This window comes from Teleopsis dalmanni, chromosome 2 (assembly GCF_002237135.1).
Source record: "Teleopsis dalmanni isolate 2A chromosome 2, ASM223713v2, whole genome shotgun sequence".
In the NCBI taxonomy this organism is placed as follows: Eukaryota; Metazoa; Arthropoda; class Insecta; order Diptera; family Diopsidae; genus Teleopsis; species Teleopsis dalmanni.
Window position 1 is genome coordinate 79,798,813 of NC_051847.1, and position 18,334 is coordinate 79,817,146.

General features: G+C 27.6%; 3 protein-coding genes across 4 annotated transcripts in view; 2 read left to right on the forward strand and 1 right to left on the reverse strand.

The window, feature by feature from the left end:
• The window catches only part of LOC119674910, a 319,348-nt gene that overhangs the window by 11,490 nt on the left and 289,524 nt on the right, over nucleotides 1-18,334 (reverse strand). The gene's annotated exons all lie outside the window — the stretch shown is intronic.
• On the forward strand, nucleotides 20-6,375 carry LOC119677983 (protein lifeguard 1). The gene is made up of 4 exons (XM_038089585.1): nucleotides 20-210; nucleotides 3,304-3,470; nucleotides 3,534-3,782; nucleotides 5,705-6,375. The coding sequence occupies exons 1-4, from the start codon at nucleotides 171-173 to the stop codon at nucleotides 6,059-6,061; spliced, it is 813 nt and encodes a 270-aa protein (XP_037945513.1). The 5' UTR covers nucleotides 20-170; the 3' UTR covers nucleotides 6,062-6,375.
• Nucleotides 9,545-11,824, forward strand: LOC119677981 (protein lifeguard 2). Of its 2 annotated transcripts, none has more exons than XM_038089584.1 (4): nucleotides 9,545-9,625; nucleotides 10,869-10,990; nucleotides 11,059-11,295; nucleotides 11,355-11,824. In XM_038089584.1, the coding sequence occupies exons 1-4, from the start codon at nucleotides 9,589-9,591 to the stop codon at nucleotides 11,751-11,753; spliced, it is 795 nt and encodes a 264-aa protein (XP_037945512.1). In that variant the 5' UTR covers nucleotides 9,545-9,588; the 3' UTR covers nucleotides 11,754-11,824. The 2 variants fall into 2 exon arrangements, with proteins under 2 accessions (XP_037945512.1, XP_037945511.1); XM_038089583.1 differs by lacking the exon at nucleotides 9,545-9,625 and adding an exon at nucleotides 10,102-10,260.

Below are 18,334 nucleotides of genomic sequence, written 5' to 3' on the forward strand. Positions count from 1 at the left end.
ACTATTTTTACGAAAAAAGAGTACTCGGTTTAGTATATGCCAGACATACGTCAATGCGTTGCGATAGCTAAATACGTAGATACAGAAATCGGAAGCGAAAGCGTCTGCGAAATTTGAAGTGAATTTTTAAAAAATAGTTATTAAAGATATTTTGCAATAAATAAAGCGAAATGGCATACGTTAATATGAATGAGCAGAATCCACCTCAATGTAAGTTCATTAAAAATTGTGAAGTGAAAAATTAGAGTTTTGGTTTGAGTTAAAAAAATGCAGGGCGTAATATTGCCAAAATTATGTTTTTTTTTTTATTCAATGAAATGCCGTAATGTTTTGATGTTTTCTCTTTTATTTATTTTTTTTTTTTTTGATTTTTGCAAACACGCGAGTATTAGAATATATATAAGTTGCGCAAATACTAATAATTAAATTATTGTTTGGATTAGTAAAAGAGCAAAGACTAAACAAAATAAAATAAAAAAAAAATAGAAAACAAATAGGAATGAGAGCGGTTACACGGTAAAATATTTTGAAAATAAACAATTAAAAAATTAATTAAAACAAATGTGGCAGTATAGGAAGCAAATAAGAAATAAAAGAAAAAAAAGAATAAAAGAAAATATTTTTCGTTTTAAGTGTATATTAAAATAATTTTATTATTCAAATGAATAGAAATCACATAAAGCATATAAATGAACCATAAATAATTAAAATTATATTTTTATATATAATTCAGAAAACAGAATTTTTAATTTACAATAAGAATCAACTAATTCAGAAATACCAGCTCGTCATTAAATACTGGCTTTATCATAAAGAATTTTATTTCAAATTATAGAGTAAATGTACCAACCATTAAATTACATACATACATACATACATACATACATACATACATACATACATACATATATGTATACCATATATGTTTACATTGCGAAAAAAATTATCTAAACTTTAGATTCTAAAGCAAACTGTCTGAATTCTGAAAATTAATGATAGCTGGCGCTTGCAGTTATAGAGAGCCGGTTTTTTTTATATATATAATTTCACCACAAATAAAGTTTGTTTAGGTGCGGAAAACACATTTGAAAATTAATAATTAAAAAAAACTGATAAGTTTTTGTTGTTATTAATAACAAATTTGTTTTCTCATTCAAATGTAAATCTACAAAAGAAAGAAAGAAAAAAAAAGTATGATTATAATGTAATAGATGTAATTGCGGAGACATCCTACTAGTGACGGTCAAAGATTACCTACTACAGTTAAATTTCTATAACACGAATTTTCTATAACTTAAATTAAATAGAGCGCCATAGGGTTTAAAGAGCAAATTAAATACAATTACAAAAAAGTTCTTCAACTCGAAGTCTTTGCAAAATGATACTTCGAGTTATGGAAGTTTGAAATAGAAATACAGATTTCTATCGGAGGTGTACGTTTTCAAGGAATATAATTATATTTATTTTCCTCTCCTAAAGTGTTAACATTATTTGCCTTCAAAAGCAAAACTATTAAGCGATAAAAATAATATCAGTCTGTAAAATCATATTTTGAGTTGCACCATACATTTGAGAATAGTCAATAAATTTCTGCTATATAATTTTTTCGTATGGATAAGTTGTTTAGGTCTTTGTCTTTTTGATAACAAAAAATTTGCATACCTAATATATATAACCTCTCGCATTACAATCGTTTAATTAATTTTTATTATCATTATTATTATAAATTGTTCAAGGTCTATGCAGTTTTTTTTTTACAAGACCATTGATGATGAGTACTTGGCCATACTCGAAACAGCTGTATGGTCAGCCAATTAATATTCAATTGATTCAAATAATATAAAAAAGAATTTCTGTTATCGTCGGTCACTACTTTTCTAAAACCTCTTTAAAACAAAAGTATGTAATCTTAAAATATTGTTTTAAACTTGGTTCTAAATTTTGTTATGACGAAAGAAACTATCTTGTTGTTAGTAAGTATTGTTTTAGTAGAGGGTTTTTAAACTATAGTGAATAACAACAACAAAATTTCATAATTTTTAATTAATTTAATTATTTTAGCTAACACTACAGTTGTTTTGTGTATACCTATAATCAGTGATCATTTTGAAAATATGTATTTCTTATATTTAATTATACGTAATTATTTGCGAAAACTGACAGACTTATCAACACCGCATTATCAAATCTCAGAATGGTTACAGGCTCCTCGGGAAGGTATGCAGATCTGAGGTCAATTATTGCTTAGTCTGATGAAGTGATAAACAATAATCCAGTCAAGGCGTAAGGAGGGGTTTTAAAAATACCTCGAGTTAAGAAAGAGTAAAAGTGCTCAAGTGCACTGGCTCAAATAGAAATAAATAAATATACGTAAATAGTTTTTTGAGACTACTAGTACTAAGGAAATTAATATTTTTTGAGCAGATCAAAAGCCGGATCTGAAATTATATATATACATTTTTTTACATAAAATCTAAACCAAAAATTTCGTATCCTAACCTTCGAAGACACATAACCGCGGTAAGAATTTAAGTAGCTAAAGCGACCTCCCGAATAAATCGAATGACTATATTTATACATACTTTATACTAATATGTATTACAGTATTATATGTATGTTATTACATATACCTAAGACTAATACACAATCTCGCATTCTCAAAGGTCATTTCTAACTAGAGATTAACTTAAATTAAATATTTTTTAATAGCAGCAAAATTCTTTCAAAATCGCATATATTTAAAATATAAATTTTAATTTTTGATAATTATATAAATTTTATTAAAAGTTGATGGACAATAACTATCAAAAGATTTCTATTTTGAAAAGTATTAAACATCATTGGTCCTTGCAAATAGCTAATGGTCTGCAAATAGCTAATGGTTAATTGTCTATATAAAATAGTTGGACTGTATGAGGCAGGAATTCAAACCCTGACAAATGTAAATCATGGACTGGCGCCTGAACACTCGAAGTGCACACAAACTTAATTTGCGTTTTTCAAATTTATATTTTTATCAATTTTTCTTGTTTAAACGTAAAAATTTTAGAGTCGACACATAAATAGCATATTTATAAATATGTTTAAATAACATAAATTCCTGTTTTTTTTCAAATTTATTTTGATTTTAATTCTTATAAATTATTCAATACGTTTACCGTCTTCGTTTGTTTTTTTTCAATTTTTTTTATTTGTTAATAATAAACTAACTGCTGTATCTTTATATTGAATAAGCAGTCTTACTCTGAACTTGCTTTTATATTAAAAATAGATTATTATTTTTAATAATTTTATTACTTTTAGCTTCACAATATGGTTGGAAACCTAATGATCCAGTGCCTCAAGCCTCTACAAGCAGTGGACCTGCCCCACCGTACATCGATCCAGAAGACTTACAGCCAAAAAATTTCGCTTTCACTGATGAGAGTATACGTAAAGGATTTTTACGTAAAGTCTATCTCATACTTATGGTTTGAATGCAATTAAATACTTTTAAATATAATTTTAATCTAATAAACTGTTTTTTTTTATAGGCTCAACTAACTTTTACATTTGGTGTGGTAGCATTATTCGTTTTTCATGAACCAACTAAGCAATTTGCGCAACGTAATCCCACTATACTATTAATTGCTTGTATTACTACTCTGGTAGTGGTCATAGCTATGGCTTGTTGTGAAAATGCGCGTCGCTCATTCCCTACGAACTTTATATGTCTGGGCATATTTACGGCTGCAGAATCATTTCTAGTTGGATCTGTTGCTAGCGTTTATGATTCCCAAGAGGTGAGTTTACTTTATTGTATATATTTAGATATTATTTATTTATTTATAAATATATTTATATTTATTTATACATATTTACAATGATTGTAGCTTAAAAAGTTTAGTTATATTTGATAAATCAGATCTGTTAATGAACAGAACATGAGAATGGATGTTAGGTGAGATACCCTTTCCGATTAAAAGCTATATATTTTTAAATGTTGATTATACATTATAAAAAATTTTATTTAAGAGAGGACATTTAACTATAACAGAAAGGTCTTTTATAATAACTCATTTTAATATAGATGTAGTATTATATTATATTAAATATATATTAAATTATCAGTAATGCAATTTTTTTTAACATTTCGTAACATAGTGATGTTCATTTAAGATGCAAACACAACCTTAATAATAAAATATTAACGGGACTATTAAAGTTATTTAGTTTATCAGACAACTTTTCAGTCGGTACCTTTTTCAATTTTTTTTTTGTTAATATAGTATCTGGAGAAACCACTGACGATATTGTTAGTGTTAAAGAACATTTCTTAATATGTCTGTGGTATTACACATTGTCGTCTTAGCGATATTAATTAATAATTTAATATTCTAAATATATAAATATTCTATTAATATTCTAAAATTAATTAGAAAATATTCTATAAGGACGGGTATTCACGTTCTTGTAGAATACATAGAATATTTTTCCAGTCCGCAATATTTTGGGTTGAGAACCATTAATGTTTTGTTTTATTTTTTTTTACCAAAAATTAAAGATATTTAAGCGACTTTGAATATTTTTACATTTGGTTTCATAACAATATTTTAACATTATACTAGCAGATTCTAACACAATAAGAGGTAGTGTTAAGTGGTAAGAGTAATATCCTTACCGATACTGTATTAATCTCATATTCTCAATACAATATTATATTATATAGAGTAGAATAGATAAATATTTGTTTGGAAAAAATTTATGATTATTTTGATTATATATTTGTACATATCTCTCAGATTATCATAAACCTGCACAATTTTTGAAAGACTTAAAAAATAAATTATTTATTGCATGATACATTCATGCGGCTTACAATGGCTAAGTATTATACTTTTCCATTAATTCTGAAATATAGTAGTAGTCTGTATATTACACATTATTATCTTAATTTAGTCTTTTAAAAACTACTTATCTATATTTATAGAACAAAAACGTAGTATGAAAATAGTTAATTACTGAGATTCATTAAGCTTTCCCCACATCACGGCTTACAATAAAAAAAAAAAATACTAATAATACTAATATTAAAAATTTATTATTATATTACCCTATTCTATAATTTTTAGTTTTTTGTATTGTTATTAACTTAATCGTTAGGTAAGGTAACGAAGATATGGAATGTAATTATAATCTTACAGGTAATATTTTTTGTTATTGCAACTTTAATTGCAATTAATATTCCTAAGAAAACAAAGTACATATAGCATTCATTTTTATAAAAGCTCAAAGACAGCAAAAAATAGTTTTAACTTTTGCTAGAAATTTAAAATTAAAAAAAAAATTGCAAGATTAATTGTAATGATCTTTGAATATCACTCTACACTGCAGTTATATATGCAAATTGCGCTGAATCCAGTTCTCAGTTAATATGCGATTTGCAGCAATAGCCTCACCATATATTTTAAGCGGGGATTTACAATGTAATAATGCAATTATTACGTGTTAGTCATAAAAAATTTTATTTTACAACAAAATGACATACCATGGGATAGTAAACAATAGATGACATTGAAAACAATATACTAAACTACAATATTCAATTAATTAAAATAATTAAGATAATAAATAAATATATTATTATATTAAATGTTCAATATTTAAAACCTTTAGTATATTATTTTTGTAATATATATTCTATATGTATTTTTATTTCTTTCAGGTGCTTATGGCTATTGGAATTACTGCTGTCCTATGTTTAGGTCTAACAATTTTTGCCATGCAAACAAAGTACGACTTCACCGCTTGCGGTGGTTTCCTATTAGCTGCCTTACTTTGTCTTATGATCTTTGGATTTGTGGCCATCTTTTGGCGTAGCCATCTCGTCAGTACCATATATGCCAGCTGTGGTGCTCTCTTAGCTTGCATATTCCTTATATATGATACGCAAATAATGATGGGTGGCAAACACAAATATAGTGTCAGCCCTGAAGAATATATATTTGCTGCTTTGAATTTATACATGGACGTTGTAAGAATCTTTTTGTATGTTTTACAATTGATTGGTAATAAAAAATAAGTACAAGTACTAGTCCAAACTAAAAACAGTAAATAATGAAATTATGCAAAATTTTTGAATTTATATACATTTTTATATATATTTTTGCTTAAGTGTTTAAACTAAAATATTGTTTATATTCGAATAATAGAATTTTTTGAAATTATTTATTTTTCATTATATTCTATATGCATATTGTGTAAAATGTCAAAAGTCGAATACCGTATTGTGTATGTATACGTTTTACTTAAAAAAAATGACGTATGTATGTATTATGTTTATATAACTGTAAGGTCTTTAATGTTACTAATAAAAAGGAATTTAATGTGAATGTATGTAATGAGTTTGAAATTATTTATGAAAGTTGAAGTTTATAAGAGCAGTAATTAGCATTAACTTATATGTCGTTCACATTATAAACTTAAGGATTCTTATGAAATGCGCTCTAAGTGTGCCTTAAACTGATCTTAGAGTAACTGCAATCAGTAATTTGAGTAGTTTATGCGTATAATGAGAGGCACCTTAAACAATTTAGGCAATAATGCGAGAATATTTGTAATAAACCTGCTGTAATATAGAAGAGAAAAAAGAAGAAACAAGAATTTTTGAGTAAAACCGTAAATGAATGGCCTCTTGCCTTCCTGCACCTGAAAATTGGAAATAACAACAAATGTATTCTAAAGTAATAAGTTTCCTGTAAGTAATATAGCGCATTGATAATTTAGAACTGATGCACATTCCTAACCCTTCGTTTAACTACAGCAGTATCCATTAAAGACTAGGTTTAAGATACTTAGTGATTATTTATAGTAGAATCATCTGTTAGTAAACATAAAACAAAATATACGAATGAAGTGGGTTTAAGACAACTAGATCAATGAGATTTTAAAAGAAGTCACTTTTTGCAGATATGTTCTCTCTCTCCCACTTCATTTTTTTACAATCGTTAAACCTCTCAAAAGAAGAGTATACATCATAGGTAATTAATATGCGATTAAAATTGTTCAGAGTTTTTTTTGAAGTTAGTTACTATACAGGTTGTTAGGAAAAATAACAACTTATTTATTATTATTTACTAACTGATCCACCAGTATTCTCGTCTAATATCTCATATCCGTGACCGAAACAATATGTAGTTAGGTTAGGTTATGTTATACCGGCGATTCCTAGGAAATTCACTTAGGCCTATTGGGTCATTGTGTAACCGTAGCTGTTTAAAAAAAAGTAATATTTAATACAATTGTCATATAAGAAAATAATTTTAACCGGATTTTAGATGATTATAATTATAAATAAAATATAATATTAAATTAAATTACTGATAATAATTTTTTTTTTAGTTGTGAAACTAGTTTAAAATTAATTTAATTTCTAGAGAAAATATGTGAGGAATTCATATGTAAGACAACATATATATCAAGATAAGATATGTTTAAATAAAAAGTAATAAACTAAATATAAAACAATTATATTTTTTGTAGTCATATTATTGTTATGAATTTTTAAATACAGTGAGTAAGGAAATAATATCAGTGATATCTTAGAAAACTTTAAACGTTTATAACGGTTAGTTATATCCTTATATTTTTTTGTTGAACAGATAAAAAAATTAACTTATTGGTGGAGCATCGTGATAAAAATAGAACCAAAGTTAATTGATGAATAGGTGAAAGGATATTTTGATAAAATTATTACATTTTACAATCTTAATATATAATAGAATCAATGATTCATTCATAAAAAATCAATCAATAAACCGATAGCAAATATTTGCCTGCTTATGTTTTTGAGTGATGTTCCTAGCAATAAAATGATTGATAAGTTCTAGAAGTTGGATATGTGAGCACTCTCAACCTGGTTAAAGAACAAAAAACAAATTACAATAATACTTTAGTGACATAGTTTGAGTATCCAGAGAAGTATGCAAATGGATCAAATTTCCATCTATAAATTGGTGTTCATAGGAAATAAAATCGAACCATTTTGGAAACTCATATTGTACGAAAACGAAATTGTCAAAAAATATGAAATTCTACAAATGACTGGTGTTGTAAAGCTGGTGTTGTGATCAGCTGAGTGTTGCTGTACGTGGTAGGACTATAAAATCATCACTCATTGTTACTGCATAATTCACATAGCAAGTGTCAGTAAGTATTTCAAAATTAAGCAACAGAGTAGATTAAGACAGAATGTTTATGAAAACGTTAGGAAACATATATCTTTAATAACCCGGTAGAAGCTGATAGACCTTGGTACGCAGTTTTAGTGTATATATGATTATTTCATAGGTACATAATAGATGAAAGATAATATATGATAGAATATTGCAATATTTGATTATTATGCTATTGATTTCGGATAATATATGTGCAAAACTTCATGCCACAAATAATTAAAAACATTGCTCTAATTTTAATAGGTAAAACTCTGCAATTCTAAAGTAAAGGGTTTACTGAAAAATTAAAGAAAGCGACAAAAAAAAAAATGGATTTATAAATTTGTTATTGAAAATATAATAAAAATAATTTATTTTATTTTTGCAATATTTTTTAAGTGTTAGTATTTAATGTACAGTTAAAAATAAATTTAGATAGTAAATATTATATATTGAATAACATTCAGAGTTACATTAGTCAGTAGAAGGTTAAGAAAAATTTTTGGGACTGCTTTTCTAACAGAGTGATCATCCCTTAATATTCGCAACATAGCTAAGTTAAATGAGGGGTCATGTCTTTTTCAAGTTTGTTCGTTGACCATTTCGGTCTTCATACCGTTTTTGCTTATTCTCTTGGTCTGGCCTATGAATATCATATATCCGTGGTATGATAACTGTCACATATTTATGTTCTAGTGGGGTTTGGGCACCACTAATCTAATCTAAGCTATTGAATAAGCAATAATAATCAACAATCAATAATAACAATAAAAGTAATATTAACTGCGGCAGTAGAGCATCTGTGAAAAATTGCAGTAAAGGGAGAGATAAAAAAAATTCTTAATACCATTAACTAATGTATTTATCTCAGATAATAAAAATGTCTTCGTATATATTTTAATGTAAGTAACATAATCATATGAGTTCGCCCCTGTAAATAATTGTAAACTGCTTCTATAAATTTGGAGAAACGGTTAAATGACAAGATCAACTCATCGCCCTTTAAATTGTTGGTACTTGTTTACTCCAAATTTATAGAAACAGTAAAATGGCGTGGATCATCTCGTAAAACGCATGTATGTTTAATAATAATTTTGAATAATAAATTCTTCTATAAAATAATAAAAATAATAAAAAATAATAATAATAAAAATAATAACATAAAATAATAAATCACGAAGTAAACCCTTCACTTTATTCAGTTAGTTGAGTTAGTGCTAAAAGTGCTTGCTAAATGCACTAATAAAGTAAACAGTAAAAACAGTAAAAAGTGTTTAGTAAATTTCATTGAAAAAACGCATCTAAAATATAAAATAAATATATATATAAGATATTTCACAAATTATTTCTAAAGATTAAGTGTGTACGCGTTTGTATAGACATATTTTTAAAGATGAAAATCACAAGGAAAAATAGTGCTCTTATAAATGGTGAGAAATGAAAAAAAGTTTCACGAAAAACTTGTCCTAACCTCCATTTTTAATGTTAAAATTGTTATATAAATAAAATTTAATCCTTGTTGTCAAGAGCATCAAATATTCGATTTTTTTTAAAAAAAAAAGTGAGGAGTCTCATTCATTCTTCCATTTTGTTTTCTATGTAAATACAGTGCTGACAATGGTTTCAACAAGTTGTAGTTGGGGCTTACTTATATCAAAACTAAATTTTATTATCTTTCTTTGTCAGATTGCGTACAAGTGACGCAATAACCTTACATACCCTGTCTATATAATTTGGCGCATGTGTCATTGAATGTCGCCAAGGAGTCTGAAAAGCGCAAATAGCGTTTTGGCAGTAGATTTTCCCAATGGTATCATCATCACTTCATTTTAGTCAGTTTATCTAAAGTAGATACAGCTTTGATAGTTGTAAGAACATTGTTGAAATCTTATTAGTGAAATTTAATAAGATTAATTAATAGTTTAAATTAATTTATTTAAAATGATTGGCTCAAAAGAAGAAGTGAATTATTTTGTGAATGGTGGTGTGCAAATGCAAACAGTGCCTAACGTAATGCTGGATGAGACAAATTTAATTACCGGAGGAGTGCAAATACAGGAAGGGGGTAAAACTATATAGCATAATCAGGGCTTCGAATCGCAAAATTTTTTTGCTGTGGTTTTTGTTCCAATATAAAATATATATCGGTTCGCTTGCAATTAGTGTTCCGCCAAAAATATCGGTTTGTTTGGTTCAGTTCCTAGTGAATATTTTTTTTACGTATTACAAATCAGTTTTTTTTTAACATGATTAAAAAATATTGTATACATTCTATTAAAAAAGCATAATTAATTAGTTGAATTAAAAAAATAAAAAAAAATTGAAAAAAATTAAAAATAAAAAAAAGTAAAAAAAAATTAAAAAAAAAAAATTTGAAAAATTAAAAAAAAAAAAATTTAAAATAGAAAAAAACACAAGATTTAAAAAATTAAAAAAAGGAAAATTAAACAAGATTTAAAAAAATTAAATAAGAATATAAAAAAAGACTTTTATAAATCAAAATTTGATTCATTCAACTAATAAATGAAAGGGGTTGATTAAATACCGTACTCCTCTGTGCTGAACTAAAATAAACCGATATGTATAAGTTCTGGTTCGACTCTGGTCGAATCAATAATAATATCATAATAGTTTTAAATTAATACTCTTATGTGATTAATTTTATCATATCAGATACCGTGCCAAATGTACAAATTGATTTAGGAAAACCCATTACTAATGGAGAGCAGCAGTTTGATATACCGGATGAGTCTGTTAGACGTGCTTTTGTACGCAAAATATTTTTCATACTCTCGGTAAATTAATATATTATATCAAATAATAATTATATACTAATTCCTTTTTTAATTTTAAATATTTATAGCTGCAATTTGTAATTCTTCTACCATTTATTGAATTATTTTCGATCATCTTTGAGGAACCGTTTTCAATACACACGCTCCATTCTATAGGTATCTTGGTATTCATTTTCGAAATCGTGATGTATTTGCTGCGGGACATGCGTCGACATCCACCAATGAATTTGTTAACCCTTGCGGTATTAACAATTTTTTTGGCTTTATATTATGGCATATGCGCATGTGTCTTTGATTCAACACTGGTAGGAGTTGTTTTGGATTATATAGAGAAATATCGTTTAATCTACTTAATTTTCGACAGGTTTTTCTGTATTTACTTGCATCAATCGTTCAACTCGGTTGCTTAATTCTATTTTCCAAGCTGGAACGTTTTCGATTTTCTAATATTAATGCAATACTAGTAATTGTTATTGTTTTAATTGTTTCTATTATAGTTATAGAATTGGTTGAACCATTAGCATATGAACAAGCAGTCTTTGCGGCAGCAATTCACTCCATATATGTGGTATGTGATACTCAATTAATGTTAAGTGGTTTCCATGGTTATCAGCTCAAATCAGAGGAACACATTTTTGCAGCAGCCAATGTTTTTATCGATGCACCCTATTGTACATGGCGTGTCTTCAAATACTTCATTGTTAATCCTATAGTCAAATTGTTTTACGATACAAAGGCTTGTTGTCGTGCCAGAGTTTGTTAAGTACTTTACCAACTGTTATATTTATATAATATTTTATTATATTTATTAAATTGTTATACGATATTGTTCATTTACGACCATATTAACATTTTATTAATTAATAAATATAAAACAATTTTATAACATTCCTAGCTAATATATATGTTCGATTTATCAATGAATATTTTATATAAAACAATTCAATATATTTGTTATAAAAAAAATTTTATATTATTATTAACAATAATAGTTATTAAATAATTATTATATTATTATTAGATTTTATACTTTCCCATCCTTACATTTATTAATTTTTTTTTTATTAATAATTATTGTGCTTATATTTGAAAAACATTTTCTGGACCTTTTTTTATATTTTGTTAAACTACATATATTGAATATATGTATTAAACTTATAGATTTATGATTTATTATACTATATCGTTAAACATAAATTTATATGTTATATAATTTAAATTTACTTATATCTGCATTAATATTTTATATGTATTATTATATTAAATCTATTTTAATTTATATCAACTTTTTACTCAATATTATAAGCTAATTTTAACTGGACCCCATATCGTTAAGTTTTCAATACAAATCTAAATTAATTCATAAAAACCACATCGGAAGTTAATGTTATTAAAATAAAATATATAATATTAAAATAAATAATTAATAATAATTTTGTTTTTAATCAATTAAACAAGTATCTCATTTCAAAAATGTTGGTAATTTATTTATTTATTGGTTTGATAAATTATTAAGAGGTTTTCCGAACAGAAGTGAACTACAACAACAAAAATTCATAATAAATTATTTTAATTAATTGAATTTTTGGCTAACCGTCATCAGTAGTCTTGGAAAAAATTCTTGTATTATTCGTAAATAATGTTTTGAGACTGCAAGTACCAGGAATCAAATTCGTGCCCTGCTAAATTTGAAGCTCAGAGTCAGCGTTCATTAGTCAACTGACCTAAAGCCGTACTTAAAGTTTTGTTAAATTGATGTCAAAGTTTTATTAACAAATTCACTCACTGTGAATTCACAGAACAATTGAATTAATAAATTATATTTAATTGTTAAATTTCAAAACTATTCTGTTTGTAGAGACATTATTTGTTGCATATTTTTATATTATTCTTTCTTGAGTATTGAACCTAATCTAGGAACGTAATACCGAGAAAATCATGCTAATGTTACTCCATGAATCACACGAGCGAGACCATATATTTTATTAATATAAGTTGTAATTTAGTTATTAATTATTAATAAATATTACACTTCACATAATTCAGTCTACCTTGTGGATTAAGTTTAGTGTACATAAGGAGGTCCTAAAATTTAGTAATTAATATATTTTATAATGTATATATTTTATTACCTAACAAAAGAAAAACTTAAAATCTTCATAGGACTTCTAATGGAACATTGTAGACTAAAACACCACTATTAGAATGCCCTGCGCTAAACCACATACGGAATAGGCTCCTGGGAGCCTATTCTTACGGAAGAGGCAACAAAACTCTGTAAAGTAGGTTCAATTCTACTTTTTATTTTTAAATAAATATATTGTTGGGATCTGGTATTTTATTTCACTTAATAACATAACATTAATTAAACCGTGAACTAAAAAATAAATAACTCAACCTAATAATACTTCGATTGGCTAAAAAATGAATTAATAAGGAAATCAATAAAAACATGATATATTAATATATTAAATATTTTTAATAAGATGTTTTTTTATGTTGATTTAAGTTATTAATAACATAAAAATATATTGTATAAAGAAAAAAAGAGTTTTTTGTTCATTAAACTATCGATCGATCAATAATAATTAACAGGTTTCTCCGTCGCTATCTTCGGTAACAAGTTTTTTTAAATCATTTTAAAAAACTTACTTGGTTGATGGCATAATATAATAATGTTACGATATGATCTAAAATGTTTCTCTATTGTATTATTGAAATTTCAAATAACACAATCCTCATAAAGTGAATAAAGGACAGAAGCTAAGGAAACAAAACAATATAATGAGGTGTGGAATGATATAGCACAGACAAGGGTGTAACGAGTGATGTGAATAAGAATAGAATTTCCGATAAGTACAAAAAAACTTATTGACATCCTATGCCTTAAAAAAGACCTAAAAGAAGTTTATATCCCCGGAATCATATGTTTAGTTTAAGATTTACCAATTTTTATATAGTTCTCTCAGCAATCACCAAGCGTATTAGCATAAAATAAAATATTTTTTAATGATGAGACTCATTGTTCGTTTGGTGGATAGTTCACCAAACAAAATATCGTAACTGGGGCAGTGAATATGTACAACTAACTGTCAAAAGATCATTGCATCTACAAACAGTCATTGTATGGAGTAGTCTTTGATTTAGAGGTGCTAGTTTTGACCGCAACACCTAAGATGTAGAAATTGAATATATATTTGTAGAAGATATTACACTTTTCATAGTTATTACTTTTAGAGATAGTATAGGCATGTTATTGGTAATTGATTATTTTACGGAAAATGTTGAAATAACTGAGAATTGTTGGATTCCGGAACAACAACACTGGAGAATTTAAATACTATACATAATCTCACAAATTTTCTCATTTTTAAATCAAAAAAGTTTTGTTTCACTAATGCAATACACCGACTTCGATAGTCAAGTTTTCAAATTTTACGAACGTAAGATCCATTCTTATTCATCAGAACTAATTCCTAATGACTGTTATCAGATTCACTCCCCCGAAGTAAGGCATGCTTGTCATAAGCGGCGACTAAAACCCGGCACCATTATACACTGTTTCGAGTGTAGATGGTAGTGAATGAGTTTTCACTTGCGTTACCCGATCGAAGATGTATATATGCTACTACGGGGGTTAGTGTTCGCAACTTCGGCTATTCTGACCAATTGAGATTAGCAGTTAAAACCCAAACTTACGCGAGTAAAATGATTGTGTTTATTTACCTTCCATTCGGCGTGGAGTTGCGTTTTTACTGCGGTTGTTGTGACCCAAAGACCAGTAAAGGTATGGTTAGACCTCGCTCCTTACCAAACGGGAAGTTATGTCAAACACATAACTTCATTGCTGCTGGCGAAAATTCCTTGATATTCAAATGGGGCGTCTATCGGTGCATTATCCTGGAGAACACTGTGATGTTGATCCAACAAGGCAGTTAAACACGTAAAAAAGATTGATCATGTCATTTTGACTTTGAAGTTAAAATGTGTGAGAAGAAGGATAAATATTCTAGTTAAATAAAAAGAGGTGACATTTGTCGTAATATTCATGATATTCACTATAGCGAAAAGTATATAGTGTTAAAAACTCTTAGTCGAAAAATGAACAAAAATTTAATATTTTGCTTTTTTATGTTCGTACATTCGTATCCATTTATTACAAATAATCAATTTAGATAAGTTTAGACTAAAATCACTACATATATATTATAATAAACTAAATCACATAGTTTTTCAAAATTTTTATTAAGCCGAATATAAATAATGGAATAAATTCCTTAAGAGTTAAAGTCATACTAAAGCAAAACTCAACCATAATAAAGACTATATATATATAAACAAATTTGAACAACATTGCTAACAAATTTATATGTAATTATAAGTATTCTTCCCTAATATATACAAATCGTCTCTTAAAACATTACTATTGTGATATCATAGTTCTCGTAAATGTATTTTAACGGTGGGTTTCTATGACAGATAAACACATGTTTTTAATTTAAAAAGAGAAAGTCCTAAATGTGTTACTAATAAAAAATGACTTTGAACTCAGAGGTCGTAAGGAGCACGGAAGTGGCATTTTGCTGTCTTTAAGTTATGACGAAATTGTATTTTAAAATGTTAAAGTCCACAAAATCAATAAGAAAAATATTACATATATCATATGTATATATATATGTATAAATGTATATAACTATATAGAACAAGTGCAAGGACACGAATGCCTACAATTTTAAAATCAACAAAAATTGTTCTTGGTTCGCTTCTATTCGATATAAATTTAAAATACAAAAATAAATTGCTTGCATATGGGAGAGTGGTTACAGGGGATCTGAAAATTGGATTGAGTGAAGAGTGGACAAAACTTTAAGTGAAAATAAAGTCGGGAAAGGGCTGTATGGAAAAGGCAATTGATTCGTCAATAAAACGTATATAAATATTTATATGCATTTGATTTATTGAAGGCATTTAATGACTTAAATCGTATGTCCTTGTACTTATATGAATTACTGACTCTGACTGCTTTAAAACGAAAGGTATCGTTCAGTAGGTGGAAGGGATTTCAAATTTTAATTGATGTAAAGTTTAATATTTTTAACAATTTAGTATTTAATAACTATTATTATTTTGTTTTTAATTGTAATTGTTTCTTATATATATATATGTATAATGCTAAATAATCGTTAAATAATGATATATTTATATCTTAATATCTATATGTCTATAGATATATGAATATGTAGAATATATTATTTTTGCGATTTTAAGGGAAAAAATGTATAACAATTTGCTCATTAAAAAATTTGTCTTAAATTTGTAGATTTTTTATTTATAGTTTTCTATTTAAACATTATTGGCAAGTGGAAGTCACCCATCTTTGCTGGTTAAATGAAAGACCGTAAAACCACAACCCGAAAGAAATGTTAGAATGCAATGTAAAGTAAAGAATTATAAAGGCCTACCACTATAGCATTAGCTTATGTAAAATAAATAATCATCTAGATTAGATCAGATTAGATTTTGGAAGGGTTGGGAACTAACGGATCGACATGAGCTACTACAGACAACAACTATAGATAAATTAAACATTTCTTTAATACAGATTGTTTTGTCAATAATTTTCAATACTAGAATCTATAACTAAATGTGAAAGTCAACCGTTAAGAACGCTTTCCAATTAAAGTGACCTAATTTTGAAATAAAATTGTGGTTAGCAACTAAACAATCCGAAGTCTGAAGTTGAGCATAGCGTTAGCTCAATTGAAACTTATTCCTATTGGAAAATTGCAGATAAATTGATATACATTGGTTTCAAGTTAAATATTAAAGACGGATTATTCAGTATTAAAACGGAAGCCAATATCACACAATAATTATTAATATAACGCCCGTCTTTAGTTCCTGTCAGCATAGTTCATTTGAGTCTGCCCTCCCTTTCTACCTATGAGCTACGAAGTGACTCAAAATTATTTTGAACGAAAGGGAGTTACAATTTATAATTTTGAGTCACATCATAGCTCATAGGTAGAAAGGGAGGGCAGACTCAAATGGACTGTACTGACAGGGATTAAAGACGGGGGTTAAGTTAATAATTATGTGTGGTATTGGAATAGGTCTTATCTTAAAACAATGGTACTATCATTTTTTTTTCTTGGTTTGTGTCTGCTTCACTCCAATGCCGGCGAGCATACCGGGCTTGCCATCATGCCAGCAACAACTATAGGCAACACACAAGTACACGTGGACATAAGCTTCCCTATCACTCAAGAATTTAAAGTCTAATATTGCAGAGTAGCTCAATTGGTATTTATTCTTCATAGACAATCGATAGTTATACTTGTATTAAATTAATAAATTAATTGATTTTCCTATTTACATATGGTTAAGTAATTATTTAAAAGTGTAATAATCGATATCTCGTTTTATTTCCATATACATTAAGACCGAAAAGTTTTCGGAAATTCTCATTTAAAATTCGCGCGCTGTATATTTTTCGATATTTTAAGTTTATGTAGTTTGGCAGCAATTAAGGACAATTACTATGCCAAAAATGAGCGCGATCTGTCAGACAGTTCGTTTACGGCAGCTGTTTAAACCAGTTCACCTCAGTAGTGCGTTGCGAAAAAAACAATGGAAAAAAATATTGAACAAAGAGTTTGCATCAAATTTTGTGTTTCGAACGAAATTTCGTGTGCAGAATCTTTGCGAATGCTACAAAAGGCTTATGGGGAATCAGTTTTATCGAAAACTCAAGTTTATGAGTGGTACAAAGCCTTTCAGGACGGTCGTACGACCGTCGAAGACATGCCGCGTTCTGGACGACCTTCGACCTCTACCACCGACGAAAACATTGAAAAGGCAAAGGAAATCGTGTTCAAAAATCCTCATGTGAGTGTTAGAGAGATAGCACGAGAGCTAGGCATCGGTCGTGAGATGGCTCGTTTGATTTTGGTGGACAATTTGTGTATGCGACGTGTCAACGCCCGGCTTGTTCCGATTCACCTCAATTTGTTCAACATTATCAACGATTTTAAGGCCAAACATTCAATAAATACCATCGAACAGCCACCGTATTCACCTGATCTTGCACCGTGTGACTTTTTCCTGTTTCCCAACCTCAAATTACCACTCAGAGGAACGCGTTTTGAATCCATAGAAGACGTAAAACAGAATTCGCAGAGGGAACTCAAAGCCATACCGGAAAGCGCCTATAAAAAATGTTTTGATGATTGGAAGAAACGTTGGCATTTGTGTATCGCTTCTAATGGAGCATATTTTGAAGGAGATAAAATAAATATTGATGAAGATTAAGAATTTTGCGTTATACATTGTGACCGGAAACTT